The sequence below is a fragment of the Bos taurus genome, chromosome 7, assembly GCF_002263795.3.
Source record: "Bos taurus isolate L1 Dominette 01449 registration number 42190680 breed Hereford chromosome 7, ARS-UCD2.0, whole genome shotgun sequence".
Lineage (NCBI taxonomy): Eukaryota > Metazoa > Chordata > Mammalia > Artiodactyla > Bovidae > Bos > Bos taurus.
The window spans coordinates 81059838-81082020 of NC_037334.1; the positions used below are offsets into that span (position 1 = coordinate 81059838).

At 41.2% G+C, this 22183-nt stretch overlaps 1 protein-coding gene across 2 annotated transcripts in view; it reads left to right on the forward strand.

The window, feature by feature from the left end:
- The window catches only part of RASGRF2 (Ras protein specific guanine nucleotide releasing factor 2), a 265280-nt gene that overhangs the window by 79066 nt on the left and 164031 nt on the right, over window positions 1–22183 (forward strand). For both annotated transcript variants that reach the window (XM_002689373.7, XM_024995302.2), the window contains exon 3: window positions 20993–21140. In XM_002689373.7, the coding sequence (XP_002689419.4) occupies window positions 20993–21140 (148 nt within the window). The remainder of the gene's footprint in view (window positions 1–20992; window positions 21141–22183) is intronic.

A 22183-nucleotide genomic window follows, 5' to 3' on the forward strand; every position in this document is an offset into this window, starting at 1 on the left:
GCCTGGTTATCGACAAAGGCAACACCAGCTGCCATCTGGGGAAACAGAAGAGTGTGCTTTTGCTTCCTCCTAAGAAATACCAGAAAGGTGGACATGAGCACACTTGGCCTCAAACGGGAGTGAGAAATCCACAAGAGACACACAGGCAGACCTCTCTCTTTTATTTTTCATATTCAGTTCCAAAGTCCTGTTCATTTTTGCTTTGAATGGCTCTTGTGCTCACGGCTTTTTTCCTGTCCGCACCGTGACTCCCTGCTTGAAGTTTCAGGGCGAAACTTGGCCTGGGACACGTGACTTTCTTTGCCGGACATGACCCCTCCTTCACCTATAAGTCCACTCACGTCTGTGTCTGTCTCTCTGTGTGTCTCCCGGACCCTTCGCCACAAGCCAGCACTCACTGGCCCCCTTCTACAAATGACCGCAGTTCTTGCTTTATTACATGTGGAATATTTAATGACTTAGTACAATGTGGGTTATTTTTCATATATTTCACACGTGTGATTTCTGTTTCCTGAGCTGGACTGTAGACAGCATGAGAGGAGGAGGATGGCGACACATTCATTTCTGAATGAAGCACAGTGCTGATTATGTAGTAGGTCACCAGGAAATATTTTGACATTGATTATAAAGAATTTAAGGTGCTGTCCTGAGTGAGTGTAGGCTGTTCTTTGAACCCTGAAGGCTTTTCCCCCCATCCTCCCCTCTGCTCCCTTCCCTTTCCCTCCTCTCATCCCCTTCCCCTCTTCTTTCTTCAGCTACTGTATGTTGACTACTTGCCCTGTGGCAGGCAGCATGCTAAGAGCTCTACATACTCATCTTTAAAAAAAAAAAGTCTTCCCAACTACCAGTAGGGTATTATTAACTCTGTTTTACAGATGAGAAGACAAAGGTTCATGATGATTAAGCATATTGGCCAAGGTGTAGAAAGCTGGTTAAACGGAAGAGGAAAGGGCTGGGACTCGAGCTCAGGTCTCTTTGACTCCACAACCTTTAACCAATGTTCTATATTGTATTAGTCTTCGTTATTGTCTCTTTTTCTCTCCCTCTAATTCAAAGATCAAAGTGGATTAATGTCAGGTCAGGGTTGAGAGTAGATGTTATTTGCAAAAGATTTCAGTTCGTTTTCTTTCCTCCCCTCCAAAATATTTCTTTGAAATGCGCATGGTTGGTGACCAAATGCTGCTGTCCGAGGGGGACCCTGAGGCAGCCTGCTAACATCAGGATCCAGGCACACTGTTCAGCTGTCTTCACTCTCAGGGTCTCTGTCTGACAGTTTTGCTCCAAACTGAAGGCTAATGCAGACTGACTTGCTGTAGAAAGAAAGCCAGGTTTTCAAAGGTGAAAGAAGTATCAAGTTGGCAAGGTAGAACCTTTGGGTCATTTCCAGACACAGTCTTTGTGACCGCTTCTGTTCCTTTCTACCTGGGAGTTAAAATGAAGTAAATAATTTAAAACACGTGTATTTGCCCATTTTTTTTTTTCTTTCCAGAAAAACCAAGTACCATTAGCAGCCTAAATTCCTTTGTAGTTGCCAAGCAAACATTGTGGTGAACCAAATAGAGTATGAATTACTTTAAAATGGTGAAATTTCAAGTAAGAGGTTTTTTTGGTATACCAAGAAAACTTTGTCATATATATGGAAGTAGGTCAGTAGCTATTTGATATTGACTGCCATATGATCAATCCAGGGCTTACATGATTTTGTCAGGAAGCATAGATTTTAGAAACCACTTTAGTGGTTTGGTTAATCCAAGTTTTTCTTCTCTTTTAGATGTGAAGATTTGGTTCTTAATTGATCATTTTTTTTTTGGTGTTCTGACTTTTGGTCTATTAGATTTGCTTTTCCTTTGATTTGAGGTCCAGGACTCTATTGTTTGATGACTTCCTTTTAATTTGACTGTTTTACACCTGTTCTTGTATTTGACTTTTTGTATTGAGATGCTTCTTAAATTTTTGCTTTCTAAATCATAGAAGATAATAACTTTTTCATTTACATTTCATTAAGTCAAGTTTTTGGTGTAAACTTGGGTCTGTGAAATTCATCCTGACTTTGTTTGTAAATGAGCAGAGCCAGAAAGTTAATGAGGCTGATGCAGAGAAAGAATTTGTCAGCCCTTTTTGCTTGAAATTGTGCTAATTAAACAACTGGTTGCTAACTAAACATTTCACCTTTAGAGGACAGCCTGATGGCATTACTTTGGTATTACTGCCTTTTTAATAGCAGATGCTCAATAATTATGGTTTTATTGATCCCTCTTTTTAAGTATGAGCTTTTGATGAACTGATGAGTATTTTAGCCTGAGACTAGTTCTTTTCTGAGCTATAGATCCTTCTGTAGGTACTACACAGAAACAGGGACTGCTCAGAATCCTTCTCTTGATCACTGCTCCTCTTTTCCTGGGGTGTTTATCAGTACTGGCCTGGGTGTTCTATCTTTGGGGTGTCATGAGAATCACATTTTTGAGGCTGGCTTTTGTACCTCCGAGCTGCATCGACTTGATTTGCTTTCAGAGGATCTTTAGGTCGTTTCCTGGTATGTTCAGTTGCTTGTTTTCTTCCTTAGATCTGGCCCAGGAAGATATCTTTTTGGAAATTGATATTCTCATTTTGAAGCTTTGACCTTGTCCAGGAAGCTTGTTTTACAGTTTTGCTCAAAGTTGGTTGCTATTACATTTCTAGAAATTGGCACATTTAAAATATCATTTCATTATGTATTACTGGCTTTGGATCACAGGAAGGTGATAGTGTTGTAGGAAGGGGGAGGCCCCCCTACAGGGCCCCAAGAGCAGGCTCTTGTCTAACACTTGGAAAAGAATTGTCAGAGGAGACACATGTCCTGACAAAGCAAGAGATTTTATTGGGAAGGGCACCCGGGTGGAGAGCAGTAGGGTAAGGGAACCCAGGAGAACTGCTCTGCCACGTGGCTCACAATGTCAGGTTTTATGGTGATGGGATTAGTTTCCGGGTGGTCTTTGGCCAATCTTTCTTTCTTTTTTTTTTTTAAATTTTATTTTATTTTTAAACTTTACATAATTGTGTTAGTTTTGCCAAATATCAAAATGAATCCGCCACAGGTATACATGTGTTCCCCATCCTGAACCCTCTTCCCTCCTCCCTCCCCATACCATCCCTCTGGGTCGTCCCAGTGCACTAGCCCCAAGCATCCAGTATCGTGTATCGAACCTGGACTGGCAACTCATTTCTTACATGATATTTTACATGTTTCAATGTTATTCTCCCGAATCTTCCCACCCTCTCCCTCTCCCACAGAGTCCATAAGACTATTCTATACATCAGTGTCTTTTTGCTGTCTCGTACACAGGGTTATTGTTTCCATCTTTCTAAATTCCATATATATGCGTTAGTATACTGTATTTATGTTTTTCCTTCTGGCTTACTTCACTCTGTATAATAGGCTCCAGTTTCATCCACCTCATTAGAACTGATTCAAATGTATTCTTTTTAATGGCTGAGTAATACTCCATTGTGTATATGTACCACAGCTTTCTTATCCATTCCTCTGCTGATGGACATCTAGGTTGCTTCCATGTCCTGGCTATTATAAACAGTGCTGCGATGAACATTGGGGTACACGTGTCTCTTTCCCTTCTGGTTTCCTCAGTGTGTATGCCCAGCAGTGGGATTGCTGGATCATAAGGCAGTTCTATTTCCAGTTTTTTAAGGAATCTCCAGACTGTTCTCCATAGTGGCTGTACTAGTTTGCATTCCCACCAACAGTGTAAGAGGGTTCCCTTTTCTCCACACCCTCTCCAGCATTTATTATTTGTAGACTTTTGGATCGCAGCCATTCTGACTGGTGTGAAATGGTACCTCATAGTGGTTTTGATTTGCATTTCTCTGATAATGAGTGATGTTGAGCATCTTTTCATGTGTTTGTTAGCCATCTGTATGTCTTCTTTGGAGAAATGTCTATTTAGTTCTTTGTGGCCAATCTTTCTAATTCAGAGTCTTTCCTGGTGGCACACGCATCGCTCAGCCAAGATAGATGCTAGCGAGAGGGATTCTGGGGAGTGGATGGACACGCAGTGTCTCCTTTCGACTTTTCCCAAACTCTTCCGGTTTTTGGTGGCTTATTAGTTCCGTATTCCTTATCAGGATCTCCTATCGTAAAACAACTCATGCAAATGGTTACTATGGTGCCTGGCCAGGGTGGGCTGTTTCAATCAATGTGCTTCCCCTAACAATAGCAAGGCTTAGTCTTGTTTCTGTTGAGATGAGGTGAAGCCAGAGTATTTTAATAGTAATGAAGTCTGTATTTGTTCTAGAAATGGTTTGCTATTTAGATATGGAGCTTTGGACATTTCCAGTAACTTCATATTTCTTTGTTCTCTTGGCCATATCTGTCCACCATGGTTGATTTGGTTGTAGGCATTGTTGTGGTTGTTGTTCAGTCTCTCAGTTGTATCTGACTCTTTGCAAGCCATGGACTGCCGCACGCCAGGCTTCCCTGTCCTTCACCAGCTCCTGGACCTTGCTCAGACTCATGTCCGTTGAGTCGGTGATGCCATCCAACCAACTCATCCTCTGCTGTCCCCTTCTCCTCCTGCCCTCAATCTTTCCCAGCATCAGGGTCTTTTCTAATGAGTCAGCTCTTCACATCAGGTGGCCAAAGTATTGGAGTTTCAGCTTCAACATCAGTCCTTCCAATGAATATTCAGGATTGATTTCCTTTAGGATGGACTGCTTTGATCTCCTTGCAGTCCCAGGGACTCTCAAGAGTCTTCTCCAACACCACAGTTCAAAAGCATCAATTCTTCAGCACTCAGTCTTCTTTATGGTAGCCATTATGACAATTAAAAGCATTGATCCAATTGATTGTGGGTCTTTAAGGGCTCATTGGCTGACATGATAATGTCCACAGCTCTTTTTCCTCTGAGTTTCATCTGCTGGAGCCCTGAGCAAATGGAACCTCGGAAGTTAGAAGGTAGTCATGTCTTGGAAGAGGATCCAGTTGAACCAGAGGTACCAAAGCTTTTCTCATTCTGATCTAAGCATAAGACCTGAAGGACCTGGTTGATGGCAGTTGGGGAAAGAGGTAGGTGGAAAGTATTTCAGAGTTGTAGAGGGTAGACTTCAAAGGATCTTGTGCCCACCTGGAAAAGGACAGTATTGGACCAGGGTGGCATCTAACATGTCTCTTGGATCCCTAGCTTGGATGGTGTCAGTCTCTGAGAGGGCATATGATGACTGAGAGGAGGACTGTGGGGCAGGATGACAAGTGCTGGCCAGGAAGGGCTTCTGCAGGGAACTGTGGTGTATGAGTGTCTGGAAGGGGGAGTAGGGAACCGGGCAATACTGGTGGGTCTCCTTGCCCACTGGTATGTCAGGTATGGGAGAATGAGCATCAGGAGCTCCTAGAGAAGTCAAGGTATGTCCTGAGGGGAGAGCTGGCTCTGGGTTTCTACCGGGTCTGAGGTCAGGGGAGGGCTTGTGAAACATCAGAGCCATGGAAAACGTGGTGCCTGATGTCGCACGCCGTGGGGTGTGTGTGGCTTTGCTCACCTGCAGAGCTCTTGCTTATGCTCTCAGTGTTTGAGACGGTCCTGCTATCTGTTGCCCGCTTTGCCTCCAACTTCTCCAGCTAAAACTCAACACCTTCGGTGCTCTTTCCTCCCTTTTGTGTGTGCCTGTGGCAGGTGGCTCTTAGATTTTCCTTCATGGGGAAGGTATTTGCAAGAGAAAAAGGAACTGGGCATGTGACTCGGTCCCATAAAGCTCACGTCGCGTTTTGTTTGGCTGGGGCTTGCCACAGCCCTTTCCTTCACCCTGAAGTCAGTTGTGAACTTGATGAGTGGAGAAACTTAATCCTCCAGTTAAGGTTTTCAGTTAAACCTTGTCTTCTTGTCCACTAAAGAAAGCTGTAATCCAGCTTCTTGGGTCTGTACCTGAGGCAGCCTCGTTCATATTCTCTATCTCTTCACCTCTCCCTCTAAAACACACACACACACACACCCCCATGGTAATTGCACCAAACACCTAATGCCTGTAACCTCATTCTTTTTACCTGGCTAGAGGCTTACTTTGGAGCAAAGTGTATAATACAAAATCTGTCCAACACTGAAGGCCACTGTATGTATCCTGTCATCCCCATAAAATTAGCACTTTGTAGATTGAGCATGGGGAAGTCCTTCACAAGTCAGAAGCGTGATTACACAGAAAAGCTGAAAATGTTTTATGTATCACAGCAAAGCCTCAAGACTAGGAAATCAGAAACGTATGGTAATGTTATACAGCCTAGAGCAATCCCAAGGGCATATTTTGTATTCTTTTTGTAACAGCAAGACTGCCACTGTTAAAAAGCTGAAGATGTGGATTTTGTGTGTTTGAGATTTTGTCTTTCTTTACCAAGAAGGTCTGTCAGACCTTTGCCTCCACATCTGCCACAATGAAAGAGACTTCAGTACTTTTCCCCTTAGAGTTTGAAGAGTGCAACACAAAAGAAAAGGAGTCGTGTTTGTGGACTAAAAGATTTGCTTGGTTGGATAGTAGAAATTGTTTTCTGTGGAGAAAAATTGGGCTTGGATTGTCTTATTTGCAGCCCTTTGTTAATCCTCCTACCCGTCAGTTATCTTTCCTTTTCCTCATAGAGTGTTTGCCTCAGATGCTTGTCTTGTCTCCTTCCTTAAGCGTCAGCTGACACCACAGTGCGACCTTGAGTCTCCACTCACGGAGCGGGTCCTCATGTGCACGTGGGCTCACCCTCTGCAGGGGGCCGCCTCCAGAGAACCTCTCTGGTTCAAGGAAGATCTCTACCATTGGCTTCTTCCCTCTGATTTTCTTGCTGGATAATTGATTCATTTCTCTCTTACAGTTCCAATGGGTTTCCCTGAGCCTCCTCTCTCCCTTTATCCTGCTCAACATGACTTTTCTCTTGTGTTCTTTGGTTTTTCTTAAATATTTGTCTCCCACCTAAAAACCAGAAACCCTTTGCCTTGTCCCTAAATCCTCCTCTAGCTGCTGACCACTCTTGAAAGTGCAGCCAGGTTTCTTGGAGAAATAATTTGTTTGTTCTTTCTTTGTACACACTCCTGCTCTTTCCAGCCTCTGGGGGTGGGTTTCTGTCTCTCCCCCACTGAAGCTGTGTCACCTGGGTCAACATGACTTTCCAGAGCTTTTTCCTCCTTATGTAACTTCAACTTGCCATTTTGTATTTAGTACTTATTTTTGAATTACACAAATAATACCTATAAATGCAAATTCTCCAAAAAGAAAATTTAAACAATGCACAAGTGCAGAGGGTAAAAAGTTCTAGTTTCCACTCATATCCTTCCCCTCTCCCCCAACATTCTCCAAGCCTACTTATGTCCTCAGAGGTACTTACTGGTCACAATTTGTTCTTTTTTTTTTTCCTACGTATTTGCACGTGTGTGTATAGATAGACTGATACTCAGTAAGCCTAAAACTAAACTCATAGTTTTCTGCAAGAGGTCTCCCTTCCAAATGTGTATCATTCTGATCTGTCCTCCACACGATTACCAGAATACCCTTTCTGAAGAAAACATCTGATCTTCTAGAAGAATTCCAGGGTGCCCTTGAGTAATTTTAGTTATTAAAGTCAATTTTCTTATAATATAAAAATTTAAACAGATACAAGGGTCGGGAGAATAGTATGATGGTCCCCCGTGCTGCTTTTAAGGAAAAAAAAAATTCATTCATTCAACTGATGTTTATTCCCTCCCTAGCAAGTTCTGGGATGCAGTGAGCCAGTCAAGCAAGGACCCTCTGAGCTAACCTTTGTGAGCTTCTCATGCCATCCCACACCACACCACCGCCACCTCCCATGTCCTGAGCTCAGGAATTCTGATGTGCTGGGGTGTCCCTCCAGCCTGAGTAACTCCAGCTCGTCTTTCAGGCTCAGCTCTCAGTCATCTGCACCATCTTCCTGGATCCTCTTTCTCCAGCTCAGGGAAGTGCTGACCATTCCCTTCTTTGAGCCCCTACTGTAACCTCTTATTTATCTCTGAGCCTCTATGAGATTATTGCATTGATTTGTTTCTCTGCTTCTCCCTGTCAGCTTGAATTCCTTCAATGCAAACGTGTCCTGCTCATCTCTTATCCCTGCTCTTGGCACAGGGCCAAGTTGCTTTTCAGAAATGTGGGTACCAGTTTAATCTCCCTCTGCTAGGGCATGAGAAAGCTGGAATCATTTTTTTAAATCTTTATTATATTGATGGGTAGAGAATAGTATCTTGTGTAATGAGTATTTCCTTGATTATTGGTGAGACTATTTTTTGCTATTGTTAATATTTGTCTCTACTACCTATATGAATTACTATCTCATATCCATTCCCCATTTTTCCAATTGGTGTTTTTCTTATCAGTTTGTTTGTGAGCTCTTTGTGTAACAGAGATATTTTCTATTTTTCATATTTGTTGTAAGCCCATGTCATTTTTTATCTTGTACTTAAATCTATGGCATTTTTGACGTAAAATTTTTTGGTTTATCATGCAGTGAAAATACTGGTTTTGGGGAGAAGTCATTCCATTGCTTTTTACAAAGTAGTATTATTTTAAAAATTTAGATGTAATTCACATACCATAAAAATGTACCATTTTAAAGATTGTGATTTAGTGATTTCTGGTATATTCACAAAGTTATGCAACCATCACCACTACCTAATTCCAGAACATTTTCAACACTCAAGAAAAAAACCCCATCAATTAGCAGTTACTCCCTATTCCCTGATTTCCCTAGCCCTAGCCAACCACTGATCTACTTGCTGTCTCTATGGATTTGTGAATTCTGGACATTTCATATAAATGCATTTGTCTCTGTCCCTGGTGGCTCAGACGGTAAAGCGTCTGCCTGCAATGCGGGAGACCTGGGTTCGATTCCTGGGCCAGGAAGATCCCCTGGAGAAGGAAATGGCAATCCACTCCGGTACTCTTGCCTGGAGAATTCCATGGACGGAGGAGCTTGATAGGCTACAGTCCATGGGGTCGCAAAGAGTCGGACACGACTGAGTGACTTCACTTTCTTTCACTTAACATAAAGTTATCAAGGTTCATTCATGCTGTAGCATAATCAGCCCTCCACCCTTTTTATGGCTGAATACTATTCCATTGTGTGACTATACTGCTTTTTGTTCATTCATTAATTGGTGGACATTTGGGTTGTTTCCTCTTTTTGCTGTTATGAGCAGTGCCACTGTGAATCTTTGTGTACTAGATTTTGTGTGGATTTATGTTTTCAGGTCTCAGATGGCACTAGTGGTAAAGAACCCAGCTGCCAACACAGGAGATATGAGAGACACGGGTTTGACACGCATTCAATCCCTGGGTTGGGAAGATTCCCTGGAGGAGGGCATGGTAACCCATTCCAGTATTCTTGCCTGGAGAATCCCATGGACAGAGGAGCCTGAGGGCTACAGTTTATAGGGTCACAAAGAGTTGGACATGACTGAGCAACTTAGCACAAGGCAAGAATTATTGGCTCGTGTAGCATCTCTATGTGTAGCTTTTCAAGGAACTGCCAGACTGTTCCCCCATGGATACACTATTTTCCATTCCCACTAGCAGTGTATGAGGGTTCCAGTTTCTCCACAGTCCCACCAACACCTGTTTCCATTGCTATTTTGTTCAGAGTCCTCATAGTAGAAATTAAACATGAAAATTTATAAACACCTTTAATTCATTTGTGTTTAATGAATATAGTTAGATATATACTTTGGCTCAAGAATTTTTGGTGATCATAAAGAGAATTCTACCAATACTTATTTATGCATATTTGTAAAGAAAGAAAAGTCTCAGTGTTAGGAAAGGGTCATCAGTATCAATTGTGATATAAAACATGTTCCTCACTTTTTAAATATACTACTATACTATAAAATGTATTTAGTTTTAGAAGCATTCCTTAACATTTCTTTCTGTCAAAGTAATAACTTTACCATTATTGGCTTTCTGTTATACTTCCTTATAACAATGTTTTGCTCATTTTTTATGTTTAATTGTGCTTTAGAAAAGATTAGTGACAACTTTTCACATGTCCCAAAGTTAATCAGATGTTGTAAGTAATGAACTACAACTGTGAACTGAAAAGAAAGCAGTGTTTAAAAGAGGGAGCTTTCAGTTCAGTCACTCAGTCCTGTCTGACTCTTTGCGACCTCATGGACTGCAGCACACCAGGCTTCCCTGTCCATCACCAACTCCCGGAGCTTACTCAAACTCATGGCCATTGAGTCAGTGATGCCATCCAACCAGCTCATCCTCTGTCACCCCCTTCTCCTCCTGCCTTCAATCTTTCCCAGCATCAGGGTCTTTTCTAGTGAGTCAGTTCTTCGAATTAGGTGGCCAAAGTATTGGAATTTCAGCTTCAGCATCAGTCCCTTCCGGTGAATATTCAGGACTGGTCTCCTTCAGGATGGACTGGTTGGATCTCCTTGCAGTCCAAGGGACTCTCAAGAGTCTTCTTCAATACCACAGTTCTAAAGCATCAATTCTTCGGCACTCAGCTTTCTTTATAGTCCAACTCTGACATCCTTAGTCCTTAAATTTTATTTCTTTTTTTGATCTCTCCTAACAGAGATGCTTGAGTTTCCACTTATTGTAAAGGGGACAGTGTAGGAAAGAAGAGCCTGTTTGTAGAAAAAAAGAGATTAGTGGGAGTAAATTAGTGTTAGAACCTCTAACACTGATGTGATACCTGGAAAATATTGATAAGCTAGTGGAGTGGACCTATTGATGTAAGAGCAGTTGAGAGCCAGAAAAATGGAGGGTAGCAATGTTAAGGTGGCTGTAATGATGCCTGAAGGCCTGGTCTTGCTTAGATAAGAGTGCTGCTGCCTGTGCTCAAACATTGTTTAGCTGGGAACCACAATGCTGTCATCCTGAACTGGATTTCTCCAGTTCCCAAAGACTCCACGATGCCTCTGAATGCTGATTCCAAAGTTTTCTCAATAAAATTTAGCATAACCCTGGAGCTAGTGAAACTGTTTCTTCAGTTACCCATTATACAGCTTTTTAGTTTGGGTTTTACTGTAGTTCTCTCCCTTTCTCTGATATGCTAGATATATATGCTAATTGTAATTATAATTGTCTAGCGTATTAGAAATGGCAACCCACTCCAGTGTTCTTGCCTGGAGAATCCCAGGGACGGGAAAGCCTGGTGGGCTGCCGTCTATGGGTCGCACAGAGTTGGACACGACTGAAGCGACTTAGCAGCAGCAGCAGCGTATTAGACACATCTCTCTCTCTCATTAGCAAATATATCTTCAATCAAAATAGCTAGGATAAAGGACTTCCCTGGTGGTCCAGGGGCTAAGACTCTGTGCTCCCAGTGCAGGGGGCCAAGGTTCAGTCCCTGGTCAGGAAACTAGATCCCGCATGCCTCAACTTAAAGACCCTGCCACAACGAAGACTTGGAGCAGCTGAAGGACAAAAAAAGACAGGGCAGAATAACTCAGATAAGGTTCTGGCCCAAGTAAAATTCCTTCCTGATAATTTTAAGGCCTGTGATTTTATACTGTGCCTTATCTCTGAACTCTTCAGGATTCTACTGGAATATTTCTTCTCTCTTGCATGGAGTAGTGGTTTTGATTATACATATTACCCAAGAATATTTTACTCCCATATATATTTCTCAGACTTGCCATCTGTTGGTACTCAACAGCTTAGTTTGGTTTTCATCATGTTCATTTATATGGCTTAATTTTATTATTTCCTTTGGCAGTGAGGAACCGTTTTTTCTCAAGGAATCTTAAACTGAATAACAAAAACTAATATGTGAATAAATTGCAAAACAGAAGTAATGAATAGTTTAGACTGAAACACTTAAACCTGAGCATTATCTAGTAACCAGAAAATTTAATCAGACAAAACATGTATTGATAATATAGTAGAAGAGAAATAGCAGTGCTCTGAAAACTCTTACACTAAAGGGAAGCCGTGCATGTGTCTTCAATGATTTGACCCGGTCTGTAGTACATTTTTTATTTTACTAGTGGTGTACATAAAAAAAAAACTATGATTTTTAAGGTGGGACAATATCCCCATAAGAGTAAACTAGGGAGACCCAATGAAATACTTCAAATGACTTGAAAATTATGAGAAAAGCAAATTATTTTGTAAAAAGAATAAACTGTGCAAAACAAATCATATTAAGTGACTTTTTTTTCATTTGACAATGATTTCATTTGAATGACTGTTTTGTGCCAGGTCCCATGCTACATGATCGTCTAGATGATCATCTAGCATGGACTAGTCTTTAACACTTTTCCTGGATTATTGTGGAAATTCCACTGGTTTCCTTTTCTTCTTTATACTCCACCCCTCAGCTCTGTCCTTTCGTATCACAGCATCCAGTGTGATCCTGTAAAGAAGTCAGATCTTGCCATGCCTCTGATTAAAGTTCTGCATCTCATACAGGGTGAAAACCGAGACTTTAGATTGGTCTCTAGAACCCTACATGCATTAAAATCCTGTCCCCTCTTCTGCCTCTCATGTATGCCCCCTAGTAAACCAGCCACTTTGCCATTCCCATACAGGCCAGACCCACTTCCACCACAGAGCTTTTGCACTTACTGTTTCCTCTACCTGTCAGGCTTCCCCTGAGCTGGCCACAAGGCTCTCTTCTCTGATCATTTATTACTCCAGTGCTGGCTTCTCAGTAAAGAGCCTCTCTCATACCCTGGTTAAAATGGTAACCCCATCTCCCCCATTTCCTTTCCTACTCCTCTGTTTTTTTCCTTTAAGGTACTGATCACCAGTAGCATACTGCTTGGGCTTCCCAGATGCCTTAGTGATAAAGAATCCACCTGCCAATGCAGGAGACATGGATTTGATCCCTGGGTTGTGAACATCCCCTGGAGAAGGACGAAACAGCAACAGCACACTACAGATTTTTCTTATATTAATGTCTTTTGCTGTGTTGTTGTTCAGTCGCAAGTTGTGCCTGACTCTTTGCGACCCCATGGACTGCAGCACACCAGGCTCCCCTGTCCTTCACTGTCTCATGGAATTTGCTCAGATTTATGTCCACTGAGTCAGTGATGCTATCTAACCGTCTCTTCCTCTGCCACTCCCTTCTCCTTTTTCCTTCAGTTTTTCCCAGCATCAGGATCTTTTCCAGGGAGTTGGCTCCTTGCATCAGGTGGCCAAAGTATTAGAGCTTCAGCTTCAGCATCAGTCCTTCCAATGACTATTCAGGGTGGAGTTCCTTTAAGACTGACTAATTTGATCTCCTTGCAGTCCAAGGGACTCTCAAGAATCTTCTCCAACACCACAATTTGAAGGCATCAATTCTTTGGTGCTCAACCTTCTTTATGCTCCAACTCTCGTATCCATACATGACTATTGGAAGGACCATAGCATTGACTATATGGACCATTGTCAGCAAAGTGATATCTCTGCTTTTTAATATGCTGTCTAGGTTTGTCATTACTTTCTTTCCAAGGATCAAGCATCTTTTAATTTCATGGCTGCAGTCACCATCCACAATGATTTTGGAGCCACAGAAAATAAAATCTGGTACTGCTTCTGCTTTTCCCCTTCTATTTGCCGTAAAGTGATGGACTGGATGCCATGATCTTAGGTTTTTGAGTGTTGAGTTTTAAGCCAGCTTTTTCACTCTGCTCTTTCACCCTCATCAAGAGGCTTAGTTCCTCTTTGCTTTTTTGCATGATGTACTCTGCATATAAGTTAAATAAGCAGGGTGAAAATACACAGCTTTGATGCAGTCCTTTCCCAATTTTGAACCAGTCATTGTTCCATGTCCAGTTCTAACTGTTGCTTCTTGACCCATATACAGGTTTCTTAGGAGACAGATAAGGTGGTGTGGTATTCCCACCTCTTTAAGAATTTTCCACAGTTTGTTGTGATCCATACTGTCAAAGGCTTTAACATAGTCAATGAAGCAGCAGTAGATGTTTTTCTGGAATTTCTTTGCTTATCCAGAGAATGTTGGCAATTTGATCTCTGGTTCCTCTGTCTTTTCTAAATCCAGCTTGTCTATGTGGAAGTTCTAGGTTCACATACTGCTGAAGCCTAGCTTGAAGAATTTTGAGAAAAACCTTACTGGCATGGGCACAATTATATGGCAGTTTGAACATTCTTTGGCATTTCCCTTCTTTGGGATTGGAATGAGAACTGACTCTTTCCAGTCCTGTGGCCAGTGCTGTTTTCCAAATTTGCTGATGTGTTGAGTGCAGCACTTTCACAGCATCATTGTTTAGGATTTGGAATAGCTCAGCTGGAATTCCATCACCTCCAATAGCTTTGTTTATAGTGATGTTTCCTAAGACCTACCTGACTTCACACTCCAGGATGTCTGGCTCTAGGTAAGTGACCACATTATCATGGTTATCTAGGTCATTAAGACCTTGTTTTTTTTTTTGCTCTGTACTACCGTATAAACTTCACAAGAGCACAGGTTTTTTTTTGGTTTTTTTCTGCTTTGTTTACTCCTGTCTCCAGTGCTTTGAACAGTTTCTGGGTACATACCGGTCAATAAACATTGGATGAAAGAATGAATTTGAAGCCATAGGGACATATTAAGAAGGAAATAAACATTACATAATCCTGTCTCACAGAATAAATATCTGTCATTAGGATTGGTGTATGTGGGGTTTCCACTTAAAATTATAGAGGTGCTGGAAAAATACAGAAAAGCACAAAAGAAGTTAATTAAAAATTACCCATAATTTTACTAGTGAAAGAACACTGCTCTTTGTATTTGGAGTGCCTATCATTCCCTCTTGGTCACCCCTCCTTCCCAACCCTTATATCTGTGATATACATAATTTTCTCTCTCTGCAACTGAACTTATGTGCATGCACAAAACATGTTTATTTTTGTCTCCTGGAGTTTTTGTTATTGTTGTTGTTCACTTATTAGTAAGTCTTGGATATCTCTTCATTATGTTACTGTTCTTTTAAAATATGATTGTAAATGGCATGTATCATTCCACTGTGTAGATCTACTATTGCTTGTTTAATCACTTCCATATTATATACATGTACATTTAGATTGTTTGCACTTTCTTATAGTCATTAAAATAATTAATGAATGCACATCTTGTTTCTTTGTACATCTTTGTGCAAACCTCTGTTTATTTTCCTTGGGTTAGATTATTAGAAGTGTAATTACAATGACCAAGGATGTGTATGACCTTTTTAGTGTATCTTGATACATATTGTGACATAGTTCACTCCAGTAGTGTAGCCGTTTTAACATATCTTTGCTGGCGCTGAGTAGCATTGTTTACTGAAACTCTTGATACATTTGATAAACAGTTTTTAAAAGTGAAAGTTGTGCAGTCATGTCTGACTCTTTGTGACCCTGTGGACTATATAATCCATGGAATTCTCCAGGCTAGGTAGCCTTTCCATTCTCCAAGGGATCTTCCCAATCCAGGGATCAAACCCAGGTCTCCCTCATTGCAGGCAGATTCTTTACCAGCTGAGCCACAAGGGAAGCCCTTGTGAAAGAAACAATTTTTATTTATATGATTAAGTAGTAGCACCTTTTTTCTGTATTTATTATTCATACATATATTATTTTCTATGACGTCCTTTTATCTATTTCTTGACTCAATAATTTTAAGCAATATTATTGGCTCCCTGTTATAAAGATGAAGACTTTAAGACTCTTACAAATCTCTTACCTCTCCTTCCTCTGTCCCCTCTGTTTGTGTTACTCACAATGGTTGACTTTATATCTTAAAATCATATCATTAAGCCTCTGTTAATTTACCAACTTTGGACAGTGTGTATTGACTCTCTGCTATGCAAGATACATAATTTGAGACATTTAATATGTTTTTATTGTTCTTTTCTCTCTTCTAACCCTGAGGTTTTATTACTTTCACTATTATTTATTCTCTGTTTATAAACTTTTTTAAACATTTACCTTCTGTTCTATAAATTTAATTAAACCACTGTTGGTTCTGAAAATTAAAAAACAGTGAGGGGCATTTGCATCATGGTTATACAAATGTTACGTACCAACTATCAAGGCTGGTGTTCAATTCTCTATTGTGATCTAACTCCCTAGGTTACTGAGGAGGAACGCATCTGCTTGATACTCACTTTCTTTAGCTAACCTATGGTTTCTCTTTGGAAGATTTCATAATTTTTCTCTATCCTTAGAGCTCTGATATTTTACAAGGGTGTGAGAGGGTATGACATTTTTTAAATTTGTTCTCTCTGGCATTTGGATTAGCCTTTCTATTTGAACTGTACTGTGTTCAGTTCAAGGAAGGTTTCTTGAATTTCTTGATTATTTTCTCCCCATCACAGTCTGTGTTTTTTTTTCCTTCTGAAACTCCCATAAGATAGTTTTTAGACTTCTTGGATCTGTACTCCAGGCTGCTCAAATTTTCTTTCCTATTTTTAATCTCTTTGTATTTTTGTTCAGTGTTCTTTATCTCTGCCACCACCCAGCTTAGATTTTAGCCATGTCTGGTTTATTGGTTAGCACATTCATTGACCTGAAAATTTTCAATAATTGTTTTTGTTTCCAAGAACTCTTCCTTTTATCTGATCACTTCTTTTCCAGCCGCTTTTTGTTTTATGGCTTTACTATCCTTCCATATCTCTCTGAAGATAATAAATCTCTGTAGCCTGATTAGTCTTGTTTCCCTAGTATCTCTTCTGTTTGTTCATTTGAGGCTTTACTTATTAACTCTTGCCGCTTGACAGTTTACTCCCCAATGCTTAAAACAATAAACTTCTTGGTGAAAATGAAAAAAAAAAAAAATTAAACAAGAATAATCACAATAAATGCATCATTTACAAAAAAAACAAAAAACAAAAAACAAAAAAACAAACAATAAACAACTTACGGTCCCCAGCAGTGTCTGTGGCTCGGGAATCTAGGTATGGTTTTGCTGGATGCGTCTGCCCTGAGGACGCAAGGCAGCAATCCTGGTGTCAGCCAGGTCTGCAGTCACATCAGCAGGTTCAAAAGGTACTCACTCACATGATTGTTGGTTGGATTCACTTCCTTGCCAGTTGTTGGACTAAAGCCTCAGTTTCTCATCAGCTGTTGGCTGAGGCCTCTCTCAGTTTCTGTCTGTGTGGGCCTCTCCATGTAGCAGCTCACGACATGGCAGTGGCCAGCACAAACTGGCAAGATAAGAGAAGGCCAATAATAAGATGGAATCCAGAGTCTCCTAGTACACTGATCTTGGAAGTCCCATCCCATCACTTTTGCTGTGATCTGTTCCATCACTAGGGGTCATCTTGCGTGCCGCCTACTACTTTTCTTAGGGATTAATTTTCTCAAGTGTCTAGTGATCTTTGTTTCTAAATGCAGGATCTTGAGGGTTACTATAGGCAGCTGGCCTGGGCTTAACGCTGTGACTGTGAACAAGGGTCTGTCTGTGCCTTGTGTGGTTGTGCAGGCTTCGTTTTCAGGTATGTGGGCAATGGCAGCAAGGTTGGCTGGGACTCTCCCTTGTCAGGTTCCACCCCCTTTAGTGTGCTTGGGTGGCACCTGTGACTTGGCTACCAGCAACTAGTATATAGCAAACACGAGTGAATAGTGGCTTCTAGATTACATTCTATGGCAAAGGAAAAGGGATTTTGCAGGTTAATTAAGGTCCTAAATCAGTTGATTTTGAGTTAATTAAAAAGGAGCTTTTCCTCAGTGGCCTGACTTAATCAAATGAGGGAGGTGGGGGTAGAAGCCCACCCCTGAGGTCAGAGATGCTCTCCGGCTGGTCTTGAAGACGCAAACTGCCTGAGTTCTGTAGCTGCAAGAAAATCCCTTTTTCCAACAGCCTGAGTGAACGTGAGTGTGGCTTCTCTCATTCACGCCTCTAGAACAGAAGGCACCTGGGCTGACGCCTTGATAGCAACCTTGGGAGACTCTGAGTTGAGGATCCAGCTACACTGACCCACAGAATCTATGAGATAATATGTATGTGCTGTTTAAACCACTGTATTTGTGGTAATTTGTTACCCGATAGAAAAGTCACACAGTGTATTTCACTCCTAGTCCCTCTCCCTTTCCCTTTTGCTCTCTGTCTTGTGTCTGCAGTGGATGTGATATAAAGCCAAGCTCTGCTCCCTGAGTCTAACCCCTTCATGAGGAGCCTTCTTTGGGAAGGCGGCCTGCTTTCTACAGAGAGCAGATCTTCGGCTGACTTGAGGGCATGTCATTCTTGCCTGTTGGACCTTTTCTTTCTTTATCTTGTAAAATGGGAAGAGGAGGAACCTAACTTCCAGATGTTCTGAAGGCTCTTGTTTAATGAAGACCCTGATGATCCTTCCCTTGCCGTCTCCTGTCCTTTGTTGATTCTGGACTTGGAGCTTCTCTGGCCACTCTTGGTGGGAACCATGCCTCTGCAAGGGGTCTGCCTGTGTGGTTTCCTTGCTCTGATTTTCCCACCATTCTGATTCTTCTTGGTTTTCCTCTTCGTGGAATTTCATAAAACTTCTGGTCTGTTGATGACGTATTTTCCTGTTTTATAATGCTGTTATGGTTTCCTTCTTTAAACAAAAACCAGTTTTCCTAGCATTTCAGCAGGACCTTGGAAATGAAGGGAGCCAGATATATCAATGATAAGTCTGCATGAATTCAGCTCTACATACTGGTCTGGACTTTTTCTTTTTATAGAAGAAAATAAAATACTCTTTTGCTGCCTAACAGTGATCTAACATGTTTGTAATAAATTTGGCATATTTCTAATAAAACCGGTGAGAAAGGGTAGAGTTTTTATTATAATAAGTAATTTTCTCATGCGCTATTATTACATCCTCCTTTTAAAGTACCCTAAAGCATATTTCTTTGAGGACCGTGCCTTTTTTTTCTCCTTTCCCCCTTTTCCCGTTTACACTTACACAGCCTTTCTTCCTTCTCTTAGGGTAATTTCTTAGAACAAGTGACTTAAAATATTGCTGACACTATGCTTTTTTTTTTTTTCTAACACTAATGGCACACATGATGTAAGTGCTGAGAAGGTTGAGATAACTGAACTAAAATTGTGATTTTTAGAATTGTCTTAAGACTCTTTTAGTTCCAAGTAATGGCACCCCACTCCAGCACTCTTGCCTGGAAAATCCCATGGATGGAGGAGCTTGGTAGGGTGCAGTCCATGGGGTCGCTAAGAGTCGGACATGACTGAGCGACTTCCCTTTCACTTTTCACTTTCATGCATTGGAGAAGGAAATGGCAACCCACTCCAATGTTCTTGCCTGGAGAATCCCAGGGACGGGGGAGCCTGGTGGGCTGCCATCTATGGGGTCGCACAGAGTCGGACACGACTGAAGCGACTTAGCAGCAGTGGCAACAAAAATCTATTTCAAACTAGTGTAGGCTAGAAAGAGAATTTATTACGTGGAAACTGCAATAGGATCTCACCAAACCCAAGGGTAAAATTATATTCGGATATCATGAGGGTCTGGGACCAGAAACTAAAGAGCCAAAGGTTTTTCTGAACATCTGCTTATTCTTTTCTATCTTTGTTTTGGCATGGGTGTGGCCAAATGTGGCTGATAATAATAGTGATCTGAGTTTCCAAGTTTATATCATCTCAGTTCAAGCAAATAAGTCAGAGGCACACTCCCAGATTCCAAAGAGAAATAATCCAGCTTGGTTTAGCTTGGGCCAGTTATCTCTTTTTAGACCAGTGCCATGTGGTCATGAGGGCAGATTTTGTGGTATAAACAGGACTGCCACAGCCCAGGTTCTCAAAGAAGAGGTAGTGGGGTAGAAGATATATCAAGGGGACAGATAGCTCAAAACTTATCTGTTATTATATTCTTGTTTATATCCAGTGTGCTGTTTCTCATTAGAGAGACAGTTTATCTTGTGGTTAAGAACATGAGCTTGGGGTCAGACAGACCTTGATTTGAATCCCAGCCCTGCCACCTATTAGCTGTGAGGATCAGATTCTTTCTCTGTACAATTGAAGTGATAAAGTCTGTCTCTTGGGGTTTCTGGGAGTAAGAGAATATATATGATACATCCTGCTGCTGCTACTGCTGCTAAGTCGCTTCAGTCGTGTCCGACTCTGTGCGACCCCATAGACAGCCGCCCATCAGGCTCCGCCGTCCCTGGGATTCTCCAGGCAAGAACACTGGAGTGGGTTGCCATTTCCTTCTCCAATGCAAGAAAGTGAAAAGTGAAAGTGAAGTCGCTCAGTCGTGTCCGACTCTTAGCGACCCCATGGACTGCAGCCTACCAGGCTCCTCCATCCATGGGATTTTCCAGGCAAGAGTACTGGAGTGGGGTGCCATTGCCTTCTCCAGTGATACATCCTACATGCTCAGTAAATAGTTATTATTTATTACTGTTATCACATCATATGGAAAAGATTATGGGAATGGGTAAACAAACATTTTACCACCCTAAATAGCACAAGAAGCTCTGGAAGCAAAAATCTGGGTGCCGCAGAGATCAATAAAAAATCTAAGAGAGAATGTCTTGCTTTTCACACTTGGCCAAAGTAGTGGAAACAAGTTAGGCTGATGATGTCAGGGCCCAAGAATCTACACTTGTTTTTAGAATAAAGTTTTTGCCTCTAATGGTTTTGGGAATCGTGAATTCAGAGGTCGCATAATCCTGAAGAGAGCCAGGCTGGTGGTACAGTCATCGGGGTTCTCTGCAGCCAGGGCCTCTTCTGATGGTTCCTGCATTCATTCTGCTTGGTAGTTGGTTTATTCTGATTGGCTGGTGCCTTACCCCGTGAAATACTTTAAATATGTTCCATCAATTCAAAGACTTCAGTTTTTATTAAAGAAGTTCCACTATTTTCTTTATAAAATAATAGATTTGTTTTGCATCTTTCTCATTTATATGACAAAGTTGTGAGTTGCTGCCATTGTAAAATCAACTCTTCTAAAGGTGATGTAAAAAGGTGATGATTCAAAGTCTACATAGTTAAAGTATACCAAATGTAAGTCAAACGTTAATGTTTACATAGAGTTAGTTAAACTCTATGGCTTCTTTTAAAATAAACATAGAGTATGCTGTTCTATATGAAACTGTAGTAGAATAATATCTCAATGACTAACTGTAATTTTCTCTTAAGTTATGCAGACATTTTGATTGAGAGGGAAGTATTAATGCAGAAGTACATTCATCTAGTTCAGATCGTAGAGACAGAAAAAATTGCAGCTAACCAACTCCGGCATCAACTTGAAGATCAAGACACAGAAATCGAAAGGCTTAAATCAGAGGTATTTCCTAGTTGATAGACTCCTCATTGTTTCATGTTTATTGTCATCTCCTTATGGTTACTTAAAGCCTATAGGGGCAAAATTTTGATCCCAAACTTAGTCCTCTGCCATCACAGGTACATGAGAAATGAATATATTTTCTAAGTTAGGATTAGGTAAATATGTACAGTAAAATATCAGGATAATATGCAGCTTTACATTATGTGTGCTCCTGATGTCATTCATTTGCTCGAATATTCAAGAATTGACTACAGTATTTATCTGTTTTCAGATGGATTCATAGTAATGATTATTGTGAACCTGTCATAGATTCAGTGTAAAAGTCTGAATGACAACTAAAGAAGGTCCAGACATGAAGTCAGAAAGTCTTTGCTTTTTTTCTCCGTCCAAAGAGTCCAACCTTCTCTATAGAATTTTGAAAAACTCATTTGGGTTAAAGTATGTGACATATGCTAGGGTGCATTTGTTTCCTGAAGCTGGAATTCCTGCCTCCCTCCCTGCCCTACCCTCACTGTGAACTCCTCGGGCTTTGCACCCCCATAGAGTGAGATTGACTCAGGTGGTCGTGGAGACGGCAGCCGTTGCGGTGTCTGTGGGTCCCCCCTCCTCCCCAAGGTGCCTCCATCTGTATACAGAAACCTGAGTGTACCTCCCTTTGTTGTCCTGTCATCCCTTGTGGGAAGTGAGCAATACCTGAAGAATTGCAGAGGAATGTAGAAAGTGCAGTTTTTCCACTCTTTCTGACCAGTGGTGCAATAGTGTCCTCTTAGCTTCAAAGAAAAGAACAGGACAGAATGAAACCTACTGCTGATTGTAACTTTGTTGATAGAAACAAACCGCAGGCTCCTCAATCTGGGTACTTTCTTGTTTCTCTGTCATTCAACATTTTCTTCTTCATTTCCTCACATCTTCTTTTGAGACTTACTCTGCAAATTCTGAGAGGGTTTTCACCTCCTGCTGCCCGTGTACCTCACCTCCAGCAGACAGAGCAGGGTTTAAGCTGATGTTCCCATTGGGATCTGATTGCTTCTCTGAGGATGAAA